The sequence below is a fragment of the Phaethon lepturus genome, unplaced genomic scaffold (genome assembly GCF_000687285.1).
Source record: "Phaethon lepturus isolate BGI_N335 unplaced genomic scaffold, ASM68728v1 scaffold33746, whole genome shotgun sequence".
Classification (NCBI taxonomy): Eukaryota; Metazoa; Chordata; class Aves; order Phaethontiformes; family Phaethontidae; genus Phaethon; species Phaethon lepturus.
Genome location: NW_010548909.1, coordinates 20,383 through 38,992, shown reverse-complemented (window position 1 = coordinate 38,992; position 18,610 = coordinate 20,383). Strand labels below are relative to the sequence as shown.

The 18,610-nt window shown below is 44.7% G+C and overlaps 1 protein-coding gene across 1 annotated transcript in view; it reads right to left on the bottom strand.

Annotated features, from left to right (window-relative positions):
* Nucleotides 1–5,533: 5,533 nt before the first annotated feature.
* DMRT1 (doublesex and mab-3 related transcription factor 1) overlaps nt 5,534–18,610 on the bottom strand; it is a gene marked incomplete at both ends in the record, with an annotated part of 31,022 nt that continues 17,945 nt past the window's right edge. Inside the window, 2 exon segments of the mRNA XM_010290127.1 lie at nt 5,534–5,784; nt 15,762–16,057. Of these exon segments, the coding sequence (XP_010288429.1) occupies nt 5,534–5,784; nt 15,762–16,057 (547 nt within the window).

Below are 18,610 nucleotides of genomic sequence, written 5' to 3'. Positions count from 1 at the left end.
CAAATACCGCTTGCTCCTTCACCACTACAGATAGCATAGTCTTGAACGGAGGTCACTTTTTAAGCAAAAGATGCACAGATAGACACACACACACACAAAACACACAAGCTAAATAGTGTGTAACTGTATCAGTTCTAGGAGCAAAATTATATGCTCCCCACATATTCTGCTGCTGAATTCAAAGTGTGTTTCTCTTGGTGCTCTGCTGAAGAGGTGTGTAGAAAAGGAGTAGAAGTGGTATCTCTGAGGCTTGACAACACCCAGATCCCAAGGGGCTGCAACAGCTACTCTTCAGCTTACAGTGACAGAGGAAAATCTGGACTATTTTCTGCTGTTGAACCCCTCTTCTCTAAGTGCTTTACTAGCATAGCTCTGCCAGTGCATCTTGTCAGCTGGCTGCAAATAAAGAGCAAAGCTTTTTTCTGCTCTTTAGGGCAATTTCTTAGCCATACCATACCAGCCTGCTTTATTGCAGTGCCATCTGTGTAGCTTGAACGCTTGCAGAAAGCAGTTCGGGTTCAAGGACATGGTCTCAAAGACCTTTTGCATACCAGGACTCCTTGACCTCTCTGATCCTACAGCCAGATGCCACCTGTGGCTCTGGAGCTTTACTCTTATCTCGCGTGGCGTTTCAAGAGTACAGGTTCATGCAAAAATACTCTATGTAGGAAACCTCAAAAAAGGGGCATAACTTTGGCACAGAGTAACCTGGTCTGAAAGAAACATCCAACCTCTTGTGCTTGTTGCTGGTGCACACGACATTCCTCTCATTCCAGCAATGCTTTTGCCAAAATGAAACTTTTTGTCTTAAGGAGGGAGACTGTTTCCAACACACCCTTGACCGTGAAACCACTGAAAGAGGCTCTTCACAGTGCGGCTCCAGTTTGGGCAGGCATCTCCAATGGCTGAGCACTGTTCTCCACACAGCATCCAGGAAGAGAGACACAAGGGTGAGGCTTTAAATGCAGATCCTGCAAAAGTCTGTGCTGCCTTGACTTCCACAACTGTAAACCTGGGGACACCAGTTATTTAACTTCTAGAAAAGACTGTAAAAAAAGTGTTCTAAAGGTGTTAGAATCACAGAATCACTAGGTTGGAAAGGACCTTCAAGATCATCAAGTCCAACCATTAATCCAGTGCCACCATGTCCCCTAAACCATGTCCTGAAGCGCCACATCCACACATTTTTTGAACGCTTCCAGAGATGGCGACTCCACCACCTCCCTGGGCAGCCTGTTCCAATGCCTGACCACTCTCTCGGTGAAGAAATTTTTCCTAATATCCAATCTAAACCTCCCCTGGCGCAACTTGAGGCCATTTCCTCTTGTCCTATCACTAGTTACTTGGGAGAAGTTGTTCTGCTGACAAAAAGCCTCTTACCAGAAATGTTCTCCTTCATAAAATGGTGTTTGCTGATCTACATGAAACTGTGGGCCTTTTCTGTATCAAAATGAACAGTCTCTATCAGTTTTTCTTAATTGTGTCTGAGCTTCAGGCTCCTGCTTTATGTTCAAGCTGCAAATACAGCACTGCTCCACTGCTTCAGTATTTGTGTTTCCAACTATCCTGACACTTAGATGGGAAAATAAAAATTCAAATCCATCCAGCAGCTAGAGCAACATTTTAAATGCAAGACTTCTCCTTCACCATCAGCACAGACACACACAATAATTACCTCAACATTTCTCATAATAAAGACAAAGAGGAGTTTTTATTCCATGCCAACTTTCAGATAAGGTAACTACTTTAAAATCAAAGGTGACTGCAAATGCAGGGATGCTTCTCCTTTGCATCCTTCTATTCAAATGTTAAATTTTTCTGCCAATTTCAACCAAAAAAACCCAACGCAACTGTCCCACAGAAATCGATGGGAGTAAGACCCTGGGATTTTGGAGATAAAATATCCTGTTGTGACCTATTCTAATTCCTCCACTTCTTGCGCAAGGCTTTGCTTCCTCCAAAAGAAAGACGTGTTTTAAAGTAGAGCTTTGCATGCACAGGGACTGATAACAACCTCTCATGCATCTTTTCCTCTCATTGCTCTTGCAGAAAAAAGGAGAGGAAAAACCTTTTCAAAGTACAGAGTACAAGATCCCTCTCCCACCCAGAAATTATTATATAAAACTTACAACCTGGTGATCTAAGATAGCCCTCTGAAAACATCTGTTTGCCATTTGTCACCACTTTATCTTCTTTTTCTCCCCATTTTTTCCAGTTTCAGCTAGAAGGGCAGCAGCTGTGCTTAGTTGCAAGCAAAACCATTTCACTTAGAACCACATCAGCTTGCAAAGAGTTTGACTGATGGTGTTTTGCCATTCAGAAAATGTCAGCCCATTACTATATGCAACACACTGTAACATGGTATGACCTCATGCACAAATGTCAGAAGCTTCCTGAGAACTTTGCATCATTCATAAAAGTAAAGAAAGTGTAAATCAGTGGTCTGCTAGCTTATCTCTCCTCCAGTATATATATATATTTCAATATAACTGGTCTAAGCAGGCAATTAACTTAGCAGAACAAAATTAATGAAATAGTCTGACCAAAATACCAACTGAGGTAATAAATAAACTGGCAAAACCTTTAAAAGGCTGAAGTTAGAACTGAAACGGAGGTAATAGACTGCATGCATTGTAAGACCATCTCAGATTTGTGCTTGGGCTTTTAATAACCATTTTTGTTAAAGATATATGTTTCTGGTGTTTTGAAAATTTGGCTGCAAAATGGGTTTTTTACTTTGACCTATTGCTCTTCTATACACACTTCCTGTAAAATTTCTGGATTAACAAGACGTAAGTCTTCACATAAAAAAATTAGTTATGGACTTGCTGCAGGAGTTATTAGGTGAAGTTTTACAGTCTGCATTATATAGCAAGTAAAATTAGATGATCCTAACGTTCCCTTCTGGATCTGCAATCTATGAACATGTATCCTTAGAAAGAAAACAAGTCTGAGCATGGTTACCACCTCAACCACAAAAAAGGATGGACTAAAATATAATTTGTTTATTTAAAACATACACTGGAGTTGTCTTTAGCAAGTAGCAACCACTAACCTTGCAGAAACATGTCACCAGGCTTCACAGAAAGCAGTCAGGCATTGTACAGAAAGTTCAGCCCAACAACCAACGGAGAAACAAAGAAGAATGTGTTTTTTGTATGAGACAGCACTTGCAGCATGGGCAGTCAGTACTTCGGGGGAATGGACCACCCTCTCTAATACGCAGGATCCCCTGGTCACAGCCAGGCTGATTCAGCACTCACACAGATGACAATAGAGGCAAAAAACCTCAAACCCTCTGAGGACTGCCAAAAGCAGCAGAAGAAAAATGTCATGGGAGTGTAAATCGTCAACTAACAGCCTAAGCATATTATTTTGTCTGTAGATCACAGAATCATAGATTCTTTGGGTTGGAAGGGACCTTTTAAGGTGATCTAGTTCCAACCCCCCCAGACAGAATAAGTAAAAACAGTCATCTCCTCCAGGAACATGCATAATGAAAAAGAAGATGCTTCTAAGAAGCCCATTAAATGGGTATGGTCCTGCTCACATGCTCAAGTTTCTCACAAAAATATTGGTGCCTCTTTCACCCACTAGCTCCCTGCTATGGAAAAACACTTCTTCAGAGTCTGAAAAATGCTGTTTGATCTCAGTAAATTACATCTCACTGCTTGTCGGTTTCTGATTGATGGTGTAACTTAGGGAACAATATCTGTGTGTGGAATACTGTCTGGAGAAGCAGTCAGGGATTATTGAAAATACAGTATTTATGCAGTTTAAAAATCAGTGGCACATTATGCACAACTTTTTTCTAGAGTGATGAAAAATTACTGAAGTGCATTTGGGAACAAAGGGTGTAAGGTCTTTTGTCTATTTGTAAGAACACTCGACTGGTAAGACTTCTTAGTGAGTTAGTAGTGATGGATGCAAGAAAAAGTGTCAACCGCAGTTGAGCATAAAGCCAACTGCTTCTCCGACCAATGGGCAGAAAGGAAGACGTCACTGTTCAATGGCGGTCAGAGAAGAAGGAAGAAAATAAAATTGAAGAAAAGAGAAGGAAAATGAACCAAGGATCACTGATTTCTCTAAGCCATTTAAAACTACTGGAGAAAGAGGAAAAATCTAAGGTTTCATCACACCACATGTTGTTTCTTCATCTATCTGATACGTCACAGTTAGTTGGAAGACTTTCAGAAAACAGCCACCCCGAAAGAGCAGCCACCTCCTCACCATAGATCATTCTGGAGTTACTGAATTCAAGTGCTGAGTGCTGATCTACACCAGCCACAGGTATGACTATACACACCTCACCTTCCGAAACGTCATTTGAGTCCTTAAGGTCCTGTCATGGCAAAACCACCATATTTTTCACAACACAAATGCAACAGACACCAGGACATCGGCCACAGAAAGGCCAATTGAAACCAGTTATGGAACCTATGCAACATACATCCTTCCATCAGATATAAAGAGGATAAGATTAATTTCAATGTATAAGTGCATCAGAGAAGCAAATGAGGATGGATGCTGTTGCCAGTGGTGTGACTCTGTGCAAAAAAACCCCAAACACATAAAAATTTGGCAGGTGTAAAGTAGATGAAAATAAATACTTCCCACAGACCATACAAAATTAAACTGCCAAATTCACTGATTGCTACAGAGAGACAGAAAGTATGAAAAGCTTATGGAAGGGTTAGCTCAATTCACAGAGTGCAGGACTGCTGCGGGTAACTGAAATGATTGTTCAGAGGCAATCGAGAGCTCAGGACACCTTTGAATGCTGTAGGACTGTGAGGATTTGGGGCATACAAAGTAGGATCACCCTACTCTTTCTCTGTTTCTCCAGCATCAATTACTGTCCTGTTCCAGAGACAGGGAAGCAGCTTGATGGAGTTGGTCTACTCCAGCAGGGCCAGGTTAATGCCTGTATGTGCACTCTACCTGCTACCACAGCAAGGGAACAAGGAAGTGAGAGAAACATGGTCAAAACCACAGGGTAAATTCACCACTGCTTTCCTGGAAATTATTGCAGATTATAGTAACCTTTAGGAAAGCCAAGAAACACTCACTATGAAAAGAAACATTTATCTGCAGTAGTTTTAAATGAAGTAACATAGTATGATGAGTCTGCCAGCAAACAAGGAAGCAAATCTGCAAAGAGCTTCACAACATGGTTGGGATGCAGAAGTAGTTCCCATATGTGGTTCAGAAAGAAGAGGACAGCAAAGGCTCAGTGGGAAAAATCACGGACAGCATTTCTGAGAAGAAAAGAGAGGAAAGATAATTCTGTAGTTGGGCAAAGATAATTCTTTGCTCCTGTGAGGGACCCAGGTGGTAAGCATCAAAGGTGGCAGCTCAAGTGACTCTTTGTACAACATGAAGACGTACACAGGAGCAGAAAGGTACAGCTAACTGTGCTCCTGAAGTATGAGGCTTCTGAAGTACAAGCCTGTGCTACTGTTCAGTAACAGCCCTATGTTGCCACTGCACTACAAGCCTTCCAGAAAACAGCCACCATCTTGTAAACACCTACCTTCTGATGCCTAGCTTCCTTCCCAGGAGCAACCCAAGCCTCCTGGATGCCTGTCCTAAGGCAAGGTGGTCCCAGTGGGTGCACTTACCTCTTGCCTTTGACTCCGAGTAGGAGGGGATATCCTCAGAAGTCAGGATTTGTGGAAGGCACGTGGGAGCGCCAACACCCTGTCCCAGGTAGGAAGCAGGTGGGTAGTAGGAACACATGCGGTACTGGGAGCTGACGGTGTGGCGGCTTTCCATGCCCTTCACCTGCCAGAGAGAGAAGCAGAAAGGCAGCCTGTGAAAACTGAGCCCCGGCACTGCACGGGCAGCCCGCTGCCCCACACGCACACAGCTTTGAGGGAGGTCACGGAGGATGTTAGTAAAATCCTGACAGGCTGGCCTTGGGTTTTTGCTTTCGTTGGCTCACGGCATGCCCACACTGCTCAGCTACAAGTGAACTGGTGTGGTATGGGATGTGACCTACCAGCAGCAGCACCCGCATACCTATGGCTGGTTTATCTTACCTCAGGTGAAGCTGTGTCTGACACACAAGCATGTACCCTTCACCGCACAGAGCTTCCTGGCAAGTCCCCTGCTTTAGGGCACAGACCACACCACTGGAAGCTTTCCAGACCCCTTCAACCACACACAGCCAGCCAGAGACTAACCCCTCTCAGGCTGATGGTAACTGCTCTGCCAGGGATCTACGGGGTGGCAAAGGACAGTCCTACTGACTGACTCATTTGGGACATGCTCCATGGCATCTAATCAGTGACACACACACACACAAACGCATCGCTTTTCTCACAACCCAGTGAGACGGAAAAATATTCTCCTGATTTACCCAGAGACACCACGCTGTGGACAGACTACACAGGAAGCTTGTAGTGGAGTCACAGCTGGATACCAGCAAGCAGATCCGCTGTGTCAGCATGGTGACCACCAGACAACCCCTTCTCCCTGCTGCAGCCTGCAGCAAAGTTGGCAGCACCCAGAAATCAAAGTTTATCCTACTCCAATGCCCTGAAATCATCCAAGAGAGGCTGTAATTTTAAATTTTTTAAATTTTTGTTTTATGAAAGAACTGCCATCTACTTTTATTTGTTCCAAAGCCCTACAATGTAACGTGGCTATGGTGCTGCAAAAAATGGAGCCAAACACCTCACATGATTTGGATTTTCAACAGGAAAGGTAATACTACCTGGTCTCCCTAAGTCTGCTGGGCAGTAAGATGGGAAGCTTCCGGGCAGAGAAAAAATATCACAGTTTTGTACCAAGTACAACAGTAGTAATGCACACCCAGCTATACCACCGGACATTGTCTTTGCAAGCAGAAGTGCTTGGCAGCCTTTTCAGCCACGTCTCACCCCAGTTAGAGGAGCTCTGCCTGCTCCACCACGGTTCCCTCGGGTCCCAGCCAGCCGCACGCGGAGCGCTGCTCCTCAGCCCTTCCCAGGCTGCAAACCCCAGAGCCAGGGAGCAGCAGAGGCAGAGGGTGAACCTGCTGTCCCAGACAGCCGCCCCATGCCAGCAGACCCCCAGGGTCTGCTCCTGGCAGAAGGAGCCACTGGCACCTCCCAGTGAAGCAGCCAGAATGCAGTCACCCTTTGCTTTCCAGGGGTCCCCTTAGTATTTCAATACTCATTTTAGTGTGCCTAGCTGGAAATAATGTGGCCCAAGTCACATAACATCCTGCTAAGTGTTCTCTGAGATGGAGGGCAACATCCCGCATCCCATGTAGACCCAGGTTTGCGGCGAGATTAGGGGCCGAGAGGGAGCAGTGGCTGTTTACAGGAAACAAACTGCACCTCTGCTCATCTTCTGCCAGCAGCACAGTCGCACGTATTTATTTATACACGTACTGGGGGATCAGCAAGACACGCTTTTACCCTCTGAAAGTAAGGGGGTTTCTATTATAAATTAAAGCACTACTTAAAACGTGATTTTTCTCCCATCTGCACCCTATGCATACAGAAAAAGTTCAACCTGCACCGAAGTTTTATCCATGATAAATAGTAAATTGCTCTTAAAAAAGTTTAACATGTCATTCCAAGGAAGCCTGAACTCAAAAAAGCCACTGACATCCCCTCTGCTGTTCTGAAAAGAGGGCAGTCTCCTCATAAACAGGAAACAGATACCTGTGCTTTGCACAGACTCCCCTCAACAAAACCCAGGCTGCCTTTGGCCTGAAATTATGGATTGTCAATACAAACTGCCCAAAAGCTCAGTCCAAAGGCCATTTTGAACCTGCACACCTGCAAAGCTCAAGCGCTGTGGAAGCACTGGGGGAAAAAAAGTTAGCAAACTCCTCTCTGCCTCCCGTTTTGCACACAACATCTTCCTTCCCTCGGCGGGGCAGGGCTGTGGGCAGCATCCACGGTCCTCACACCTCCCTCTCTCCCTTGTGCAAGTACACACGTGCATGTGTACGACTGAGAAAAGGTTGCTTGCAGGACACAGCATTATTTCAGCTGTAACAAAATGGAGAGATCACTCCCCAGCACTGAAACAATCACGTGCATGTTTCCTCTCGCTGTGGAGGGGATGCAGTGACCTGTTTCCTTTAAAACCTGTTTTTAGTGTTTTTCTCCATTTCTTAAAAAAACAACTCACTTAAAATCTCTGTATGCAATGAATTATTACTACTATTATTATTAGTGTGTGGTAGCTGGCTAGCAAGAGACATGTTTTATAATCTTATTACCCACACCAAGTCTATGAACCACAGTTCGACCAAGAGCCAGAGGCTTGGCTCTGCAAAGAATATGCTGTGTATTAGCTACTGAAGAAAATCTAAAAGCTTTTGGTTTTGTTTTATTAAACTGTTTAGAATACACACTGCAGTAAATCTGAACCATAAGGTTTCCTCTTTATAGTGCTTAGCAATCCTATTTTACAGTAACAATAAAAAAAAAATACAGTCGTAAAGATTCTTGACCTTGGCACTGCATTAAAAAGGGGGCTTAGGAGATCATTACCCCATGAGAAGGGGCATTTGCTCTCTATTAACTCCTGTCGCTCTGGACAGTCCTTGCACAACTTCGGGTACCAGAAAGGGAGATAAAAACAGCCCTGGGGAGACCCTGGAATATTCAGATTATTTCTAACCTGGGGCAGTTAGGCCTTTCAAATGCTGCAGCCAGGTGCCAGGTTTGGGAACCTTCGCTTGGTCCTGTCCTGGGGGAATGCTGGGGTCACGCAGGGATCACAGAAGGAGATGCTGGCCCTCTGGTGGGTGTCTCCTCCCGCCTCCCTCGCTCCTTCCAGCCCTGCAGCAAGGCCAAGACAGGCAAGGCTGGGATGGTCCCACAAGCCACTCTGGTTTGTATCACCGCAGGCTACGTGCCTTAAGAACATGGCATGTTGTAGGTGAGGAAGTGCTATGGAAGGGAAGGGCATGCGCTTGCTCTTTGCACATATCAAGTTAAGCTCCTGAGTCGAACACCCGAGCTGCTCACGCACAGTGCATCCCCTTCCAGCCACACACGGCTCGTGCCCTGCGCCAGCTGCAGGATCAGTCCCCCAAGTACTGACTTCAGTGGGAGACGCAGATCATCGAAGAAGCATATTTGGCCTATTCAGCGGGTTCCCCTAAATTGTACAACACAGTGCACGCTCAATAACTTTTTAAAGGATGCACTGCAAGCACCAGTGGGATGCTTGTAACTCATGAACAAACAAATATGGCCTGATTAAAAGACCATGCATGCAGTGGAAGTTCTCTCCCTGTTCCCTTGCAAAGCCAATATGGGGAATCAAAAGGCAGCTACAGCTCATCCACAGACAGGCAAGCTGGAGACCGGATTTGTCCATCACTGAGCACAACAGTCAGTGCAGCCCTACAGCAGTGCCCAACAGTGACAGAATATGTAGCAAAAGCCAAGGAAGCATAAAGAAAATGCTCTTGCACCAGTTCAGACCATTTCTGCAAAAAAGCTTTCTCAAGCTTTCTCAACAGCTGGTGGAAGAGCGACATAAAGCCCAGCTCCTCCTCCCAAGCCCCTGGCAGCACCTGCATAACCTCTACACATCTTCTTCATGGAGGAAGAACCGAGGAGGGAAGGTGGCCAGACCAGACAGAGAGAGGCAAGACAGGCACAAGTGGTGTCTCACTTCTCCTTCCAGCCTCAGAGACTAGAAAATGGTCATGACCTTCCCAGATCATTTATTGAGACACAACATGACCTGGATAAACCTTTTATTTACAGAAGCTAGCAGCTGCAATCTCCTTGCAAGCAAGCTGGTGTTACTCTTAGCAGCACTTTCACATTTTGCAGTTTCTCTGGCTATGGGGCTTATTCCCAAGATAAACAAGTAGGAGGAGGTTGCAGATGCTAATTCTTGGTGACAAGGGCTGCAAAAAATTCAGAGCAACAGAAGACATCTAAGTACTGTCCTTCAGCTCTGCCACTGGTGTGCCATGTCATCTCCGCCAAATCACTTCACCCAGGCTTTCCATCCTTCTGTCTCACCCATGACTCACCAACAGCTGCCTTAAAACAGAAACAGTAATTATGGAAACGCCAAAGTAACTGTTGAAAGTTTTAAGGTAGCCTCCTCCTTGTGCCTTGTTCTTAAAAATAAAGCCAGCTTTAGGGGGTGTAAAATTGTATTTTGCATTCATGTGTCACTGCTTGTGAAAAATAGAATTCACAGGTCGGTTTTTGGCATGAGGTGAGAAGGCATCCTCTGGGCACCGGAGTGGAAATCCAGACATCAGGAACTTCTGCTCTGTCACATGCAGGCTGTGTGACCACGGGCAACTTATCTAACCTCCCTGCCTCAGTTTCCCCAGCTGTAAACCAGGGTTGCCGCTACTCTCCTACCTTGCAACACTACTGCCCATGAGCTGACCCCTCACAACTACTGCTGCAGTTGCGCTGCCCAAGGTGGCTTTGTTTTGTTCCTAAAACCAGCTAAGCATTATTTTCCAGCACAAGGAAAAAATGAGTCTATGATACCCTGCCTTGACTTACTTTGATTCTAGCACAGAAAATACAAGAGACATCTATATCTGTCCCTCCTTGATAGACAAACTTAATTAACCTTTGCTATTCTGTTCCAACCTATTCTTTTAGACAAAGGCAGTGACCCATAAACAATATGTTACCATCAGAATCTCAACTGCGGTGACACCTAGAGATATAGCCCTATCAGCAGTATCGGAAAATAAACCGCTTAGATTAGCTCCTCCAAGAAATATGGATTGCATTCATGTCACACATGAGCTGTCAGAAACATTAGGATACTTTTAGCATAAATCTGTAGTGTGAAGGGTATGTTATGAATACAGTATATAATAACACTGCTTACACATAAAATCAGGATTGTGTCAGGTGACTTGCACAATGTGTATATATTTACACGCACACATATATTTGACACATTTTACACCTATTTCTGGAGAGTTAAGACCGCACAATTCTGTAAGAAGGCCAGGCTTATTGGAGGAAAAACTGTGCCAGAAACTAGAAACAGGTTGTAGAAGTTGCAAAGAGCAATCTTTTTTACTAGTAAGCAGCTATTCTTAAAGAGTTCAAACTGCTAGCTGCCTGATCATGGCCACACTTTTCTGGATTTAGTAAAAGACAGTTTTATACATTTGCTACTTTTTAAGAAATCCTTAAAAGCCAGTTTCCTATCTCAGCAACACTAAATATTTCATTTCCAAATGGTAAATGTAATTTCCATATTAGAAAATGAGTTAAAATTTCTCAAACTCACACCAATACTTATTTCAGGTTTTTGCTCTAAATTGGTTTAAAGAAAGAACAAAAAACTTGAGGTTTTGGAAGTGAGAATACTGGTTTGCCAAGCTGTATTAAGAAAAAAAAGAAAGAAAGAAAGGAAACAAAACACCTCAGAGCACGAAACAGAAATTACAAGAAATTCTGAAATTTGTCCAAAACCTCCTGGCCAGCCTTAACCTTTCTCCAAAGAAGGAACCTTGGAGTTACCAGAGCAAAAAGAAAACTCAGCCACTGGTACCCAGGTGTTGGGGCACATTCTGCATCTCACAGATTTTTAATGGTACAGCTGTAGGAACCAGAACAGTTTTAACACTTTTTGGGGAGGATGCTGACTCACAAAGAGTCACAATTATCCTTATGCTGTGGGTCACACACCAGCAGTTTCATTGCCAGCTTGGAGAATTAAACCTGATTAGATATGAACGTGCCCACCCAGGTTTTACTTTTGTTGTGGCAGAAAAGACTGCAGTCACCCCACCATTCTCCAGTTTGCTGTCCCTAAGCCGGTCTCAGTGAGATCAGTTTCAGAAGCACCAACTTTCACTGTATACCAACATGCTTTTACTTGCAGTACTAATGTTGGTGAACTCATTTAACTGTTAATTGGATTAAGTGTATGTAAATTCCTGTTGTAATGAACAATTGTAAGAGGTTCAAGGGAGGGTCCAGATGCTCACAGAGAACTGGAGTGAAAGGAGATGCACAGTAACCACCATATCTGCTGCATCTCCTCTCTGACCTAAGCTTGTCTTTTCTTCAAGCACAACAGCAGACGTATCTGATTATCTGCCTTAGAGCTGGCAAAAGCAGCAGAATATAAATGACTGAAGGGATCTCAATCAAAACTATCACCTTCATTGTGCTTGTCAAATCATAATGGGTACAGCTTCTGGGGTAATTATATACAAATGAACAAAACCTACACGGAAATATATAAAAAAATTGCACCTTTATGAATCCACTCAAGTACGCAAGCCTCTGCAAAGAACAAAGACTAATGAAATCTGACATTAATCTACATTAAAGATTCAGTGATTCAGTTTATTTGCCAAGGCTCAATGATGCATTAATCTTCATCCCATCCCACACACGCTCACACGTTTCCTCCCCAGCTTTTCTCCCTTGATCCCTAAATTCTGAAACAGCAGACAGCTGGGCTGCTCAAGGCCTTGTCTGCATCTAGAAGTTACCTTACTTTAAATATGCAGTTCTCCTTGTGTGGTTACAGTTATGCGAGGACAAGTGACCCTCTGTTAACAGAGCCTGGAAAAGGCTTGTCTACACTGGTTAAATTAGGGTACCTTCCAGTGAGCACATGGGTGGCTTATACAAATAAAGACACCGTCCTGTAGGCTCACAGCTTAGCAAGCTGCCCTGATTTAATCACAGCAGGCATTGCACAGCTATCATTTTTGGTAAAGAAGCGAAAATCAAAAACCTTGACCAACACAGTTATAGCACTACCAGTCACATGAGCAGACGCACTCCTACTAGAAGACTGGTTAAGAAAGCCTGTGCATGTGAAAAATAAACCCAGTCAGTCTAGCAAAAATCCCTGTGTAGATAGAGCTACGTGCTTCCTCTGGACAGAATCAGCTTGCATAGGCTTGCCAGCAAAACCACCTGAAGGTGTAAGCAAGGTCTGATTCCTCTCTGTGGACCATACTTTGAAACTTGACACAACTTCCATGCTTGACACAAAAACTCATTCATCCTCCTCCATTTAACACCGTGTTTCTGTGATCTTCCCTTGCTGGCAACCTTCCAGGCACAGAATCATGTTTAACCACGTGCAGCAGCTGAGAACTTGTTCCCCTTACAACGAACCGTGCTCAGTGCCACACAGTGTTTTACATCCTCAGCATCACTGCACCCACTGCCATGAAACACTACCTAGCCTAGCTCCCACTGTAAAATTTTTTATGATTATTTGGTGCAATGTTATGCTGCCGTAACAGTATGCAAACCCCATGATTCCTAACTCTTCCAGCAACAGCAAGCCTTCTTGCAGATCAGCCTCTGAGAACCAGCTTTTAAGTTACATGATGCTGACCTTGAACTACACTCTGCCCTACTGAACAAGAGAGGTGGGTCCTGGTTTTCTGCCATGTAGAAGCTGTAGACATTTCACTTCTGCAGGCAGAAAGCACTACCTCTAGTCTGCCTTCACAGACATCTCACCAGAACTGCACTGAGAGATGCCAAGAGGTTTGACCAGGAGAAATTAAAATCTTAGGTGAGGTAAATCACTAACTTCACATGGAGGTAAATGGAACCATGTGATACATACCCACAAGGTGGAAACCAATGCCCAGTGCTTGGAGCCTGCTGGTGGCAGAAAATGGTCCTTTTTCACAACAATCACCTCTTGTTTCCTTAATCACCTCTTCAGTATCTCACTAATTTGAGTGGCATTTAAACAGAAGTTAGTTACAGATTTTACAGGGACACAAGATAAAAAGGCATGGAAAACATACTATTGCTTTTATTTAAGGGCCCCACAAGAAACAGTCAATCTCACAGTAGAGACAACGGACCCTCTAGGCCAAGGCTTCTTACAGATATAGTCTAGCTTCAAATGACAGTACCTGACAACAGAACCAAGACAACAGAACCATCTTCACTCCAACATTTTAACATACCCTCACGTATTGCTTCCTCAAACACTATGCACTAGGATAGTCAATGCCTGTCATTTACTCTGCTTCTGAAGTGAGTAAAACCACAGAAGTCTCTACTGGCTGGAGGAGTGAAGTCTTGCAGGGACTAGCAGCCTGCAAAGAACATTATTTTCACACAACGAATGTCGCTGTCTCTCACTTGTGTTATGACAGTGTCTCCAAGCATCAGTTCTGTAGCAGGCTCTTACAAGCTAGGTACTGCAAAAGCTTCAGAAGAAGTAACTTTCTATCTGAAATACTCTGCTATGAGGTGCCAGGTTAACTCAATCAATAAAATGAAAAAGCTAAAAAAGCACTGGCACTTCACATCACTATCACACACAGAATCCTAGCCCCAGCTTGCCTTGACTAATTCTCCCCCGGGTTTGGTGATGAAATTCAGCAACTAGAGAGGATGCTATCAACTCACCTAAGAGAAAAGGCATACCTCAATGTATTTGAAGGTGGTTGCGGTGAAGCCTAGCAACATACTGGGAAAGAAAGCTCTCGTGGTGTGGGGTTACATAACAGAAGTAAGGGAGACAGCTCTTTTCCCCATACAGTTGTACTCATGGTGAAAAAGTGACGTGGAATAGTACTAAATGCAGACTGCTGTAAAGCCATGATCTTAAAATTCATGGACCTGACAAGACATTGCCCCAGGAGGCCCCCACATTTTCAGAAGGACCTTTCCACGAAAAAAGTGTCCAATGATAGGAAAGCCTCACTGAAGGTGATGTGGACTGCTACAGTAATTGTAATCCCCCTGGCCTTAGTTCCAGCTCCTTGGTATCAGAAGTTAAAATGCCCTTTCAGATTTGGTCCCTGTGCCAGAATTGCAGAGGAATTCTCTGTCAGCAAAGAGGACGACCCATGTGTTCCCTTCAGAAAGGGAGTTTTCGGTGGACATTTAAGATTTCGTTGTTGAGTGGTTTCACAACAGAGCCTTTGCAGAAGGCTGCTTGTCCTCTCTTGATGCTCTGCAGAAGAGGTCTGCCCACTCCCACCCTTGGACAGGGGACATGGGTGTACAAAGACTCAGGGGTTGTAACCTCCCAAGTTCAATCTCAGACAGAAAAGCACCACTGCAACGCAAGATCCAAACAGCCTCAGGGTCAATGAAATGGCTCCACTTGCATTGCCAAGAATCCCCCTCCTTGCCAGATTTCCCCTTTTTCCAGTCTCTGACCAGTACTGAGTTGGAGGCTACAATTACCAAGTCCTAGAGTGAGAGGGCTTGGCTGGCTTTATACCCTAACTATTGAAGTACACAGAACTCTGGTGCAAACCTCTCAGGCACAGCCTGTAACTAGAGCTAACCAAGTCGAAATCACAAGCCCTGGAGCTGACACTGCCAGAACAGACCATTAGCAACATGCCATGCCACATTCAACTGACTGCCACCAACCCACTGCACAACAGCATGGTCTCCTGCATCACTTCAGCGCCTTGGATGTAAAAGACCAAAGAGAAAAGAACAGATTCCCAAACAACAAAGCTTATCAGAAATGACACCTGAAGCTCCCAGGATCGGTAATTCAGTTGGACTCTTTTTCCAGAAAACAGTCCATAATCTACTATGACGTACATAAAAAGATAAAATCAAGTGTGTGCCCTTTATCTGTGCTTGTGGCAACCTATCAATACCTGTACAATTGCTTTTGTTGTGCTGCATCATAACTACCCCTTTCAGCTAACTTAGGTGGGTCCTAATCCCACCCTGGAATCTGGTTCTGGCTTTGTACTGCCATGAAACCAAAAAAGAGGAGGTCAGGATCAGGCCCGAAAAACAGTTAATGGTTCACCTCACTCTTCCATGTAATACCTCTGTAACATCACATCACCCCTGCCACTGTTTTCCTGACTGGCTTGGCATATATGCTGCTGGGAGGCTTCGAAGGCTGTTTTTCATGGCCGACCCTACAATTGCACCCCCCGTCTCACTTGAGGAAGGCTCACTGGCCACTGCCATTTGGTACTGGGAGTAGTTGTACAGGTTGTTATAGTAAGGATACAGGGATGGCTGGTAAAAACTGCTGTAGTAGGTGGAGTCCACAACCAAATCAGACGCGCTCTCCAAGTGCCCTCTGCTGGGGATGGAAGGGAGGTCCTGAATGAGCATCCGTCCCTCTGGAAAAGAAAAAAACAAGCCATTATGAAACAAGAGGTTCCATGAAAACCATTACCCTTCACCTTCCAATGAGCTACTACTTCTCCTGAAGGCTGGACTGAAGGTAATAAATAGGAAGAGATGGGAGCTGAAAGGGAAACATGGCTGGATGTTCAACTCAAGCGATGGACATTGACTCAAAGCGCAAGACCACCTACAGCCACCACAGACCACAAAACAGGAGGCAAAACCAACTGCAGTTGTAGACAGTGCTCGAGTCCTCAAGCACCATCAGTTGATCTGATGATGATTTACACCATCTAAGGATGCAGCCCACTATTATTTTTAAATGATAACAGTGTGCCAAGTTTTTCTTAGCCCCTCGGAAGAAAAAAGGATCTAGCTACAGGATGACATCATTGTCCTGCAGGTGAGAGGACACTTTCTGAACATGCCTCTAGAACGGGCAAACAGCCACAAGGCCAAGAGGAAGCTGCAGTAGGGGAAGCACCACACGATCAGCCAAGGTGTCTCAAGTGCTAACTCTGAGCAAGGAGGACCTCAAGCCCTGCTCAAGCTCCAAACTCAAATTTAGCACGTTTACCTACAAAATCAGAGGAGCAGAACAAGTTCCTACACCACTGGCAACAGAGGAGGCGGAGATTGTTCCTGACTTGCTGTCTGCAGTCTCGGGTGCCTCCAGACCAGAGGCCAGCTGGCTGCACTCCCCGCAGGTCTGCCTCCTGCGTTGTTCCTGCAGGTGGGGGGCTTCGCACAGGCTGTTTTAGAGTCCTGTTTTCCTCACTCAAGTGTCATGTTTGTGCCTCACGGTACTTGCAAGGATGAAGAATGAAGGTGCTTTGTGGGTACTGTTCACAGCCAAGCTCTGACACGCTACATTAGCTACGTGTCTGAGCCAGACACAGCAAAAAACTGCCACAACCTTAGAAAGTCTAACCACACGGTGAATATACATATACATATTAAACTGGGGAGCAGCTGTAAACTCCAGCATTGATGCAGCTCTGGTTCTAACTTGCGTCCCCATAGCCCTTGCCTTGCACCAACCCTTAGGGTGTTAGCAGTACAACAGTGCAAGGAGCTCCTGCTCTTCTCATGATGCTGTCTAACTCCACCGTAGAGGAGAAAAGGATGTGGCTTATAGTATACCGATGAGCTCTCAAGGGCTGTCAGTATGGAGGCGAAGCAGCATGGACAACAGTCACATATGAAATGACAACTCTAAGAGAGATGTCGGGCAGGCATTGCCTGGTTTGTTTTGTGCCTTTCTCTCGATATGTATGTACCTGCAAAATGAATGTTGTGGCTTTTACCAGCCTCTCACAGTCACGGTAACACCTTCCACTGTACTGTGTATTAGCTGCACACTAGATCCAATGATAGGTTTTACCAATTATTACCATTTTCAATGCGATTCTGTCTCACCCCTTCAGCTGTAATGAAAGCTCTCTGTAATCATGGATAGTCTCCTTCCAGGTATACAGGGCCCTTATTCAGCTCTTGCTGGCTTTTTATTGACATCAGTGAACTATACCCATTTATTAGCAAACAGTGCATTTTATGCTTCCTGCATCTGATTTTTCTACCCTCAGCCCTATGCAAGCAAGAACCTCGCCAACTGGCCTTTTTCATTGAAAGTACCTCTCAAAGTTGCACACAGAATAGAGGAGTCTGCAATGCCACAAAAGACCCTTCACAGTTTTTGTGCCTTCATATTTTAATGAAATTTTAATATTGCTATTATTCTGCTCCTGGGCCGGCCTCTCTTCAAAGTCCTTTTGTCCATGTCTTTGACAAAATCAGAACCTAGAGCACTGGCACTGAAAAGCCAACAATTCTGTTAAATCACAGTATAAGCCTAACTCCCCTCCCCAAACTCAGCTCCCCAATAACACTGTGGTCAAATTGTTCTGCTTTTCATGATGAAAATTAGAAGCTGAAAGCAAAATCCTCCAACACGTTCCCTGCTGCGATACAGATTTCACATGAGACAGAGACAGGCAAGGCAGCCAGCCTCTTAACTTCTAGCAGGGCTATGCTGTGCCGCACAGACGTGAAATTTCTTCTGAAACCTCTGCAGTGTCTTTCCACTTGCAATGCAATTGTAAGAGGGGATAATACTTCCCACTAAGAATACTAGCACCAGGAAGATGGGGTCTCTTTATACCAACAGAGGAAGGGTGAGCCACCCCGAAATGCCTGCAGCTAAAAAGAACAGGAGAAAGTAGCAGGCTTTGCTGCAACTTTTGGAAAGGCCTCATGCAGTACACTTCCTAACATGATAGGCTAGACCAGAACAGCAACCTGCTGGCAGTCATCCCCAAAATCATACAAGCATCTTCGATGGCTTTGTCATATTCAGGTGGCTGGTACTGGTACAGCTGTTTCCTGAAGTGAGAGCAGTGGTGCTAGCCTTCTGCTGCATTAAGTAGGAAAAAAAATATGCTTTTTGCCCCTTTCTACCTCCTATCTGCAGTTGGGGCTACCATCATTTGCCACTGGAGGTGTGAAGGGGTTGACTTGCTGCCAGCCATCTAGCTACTTCCTTTACC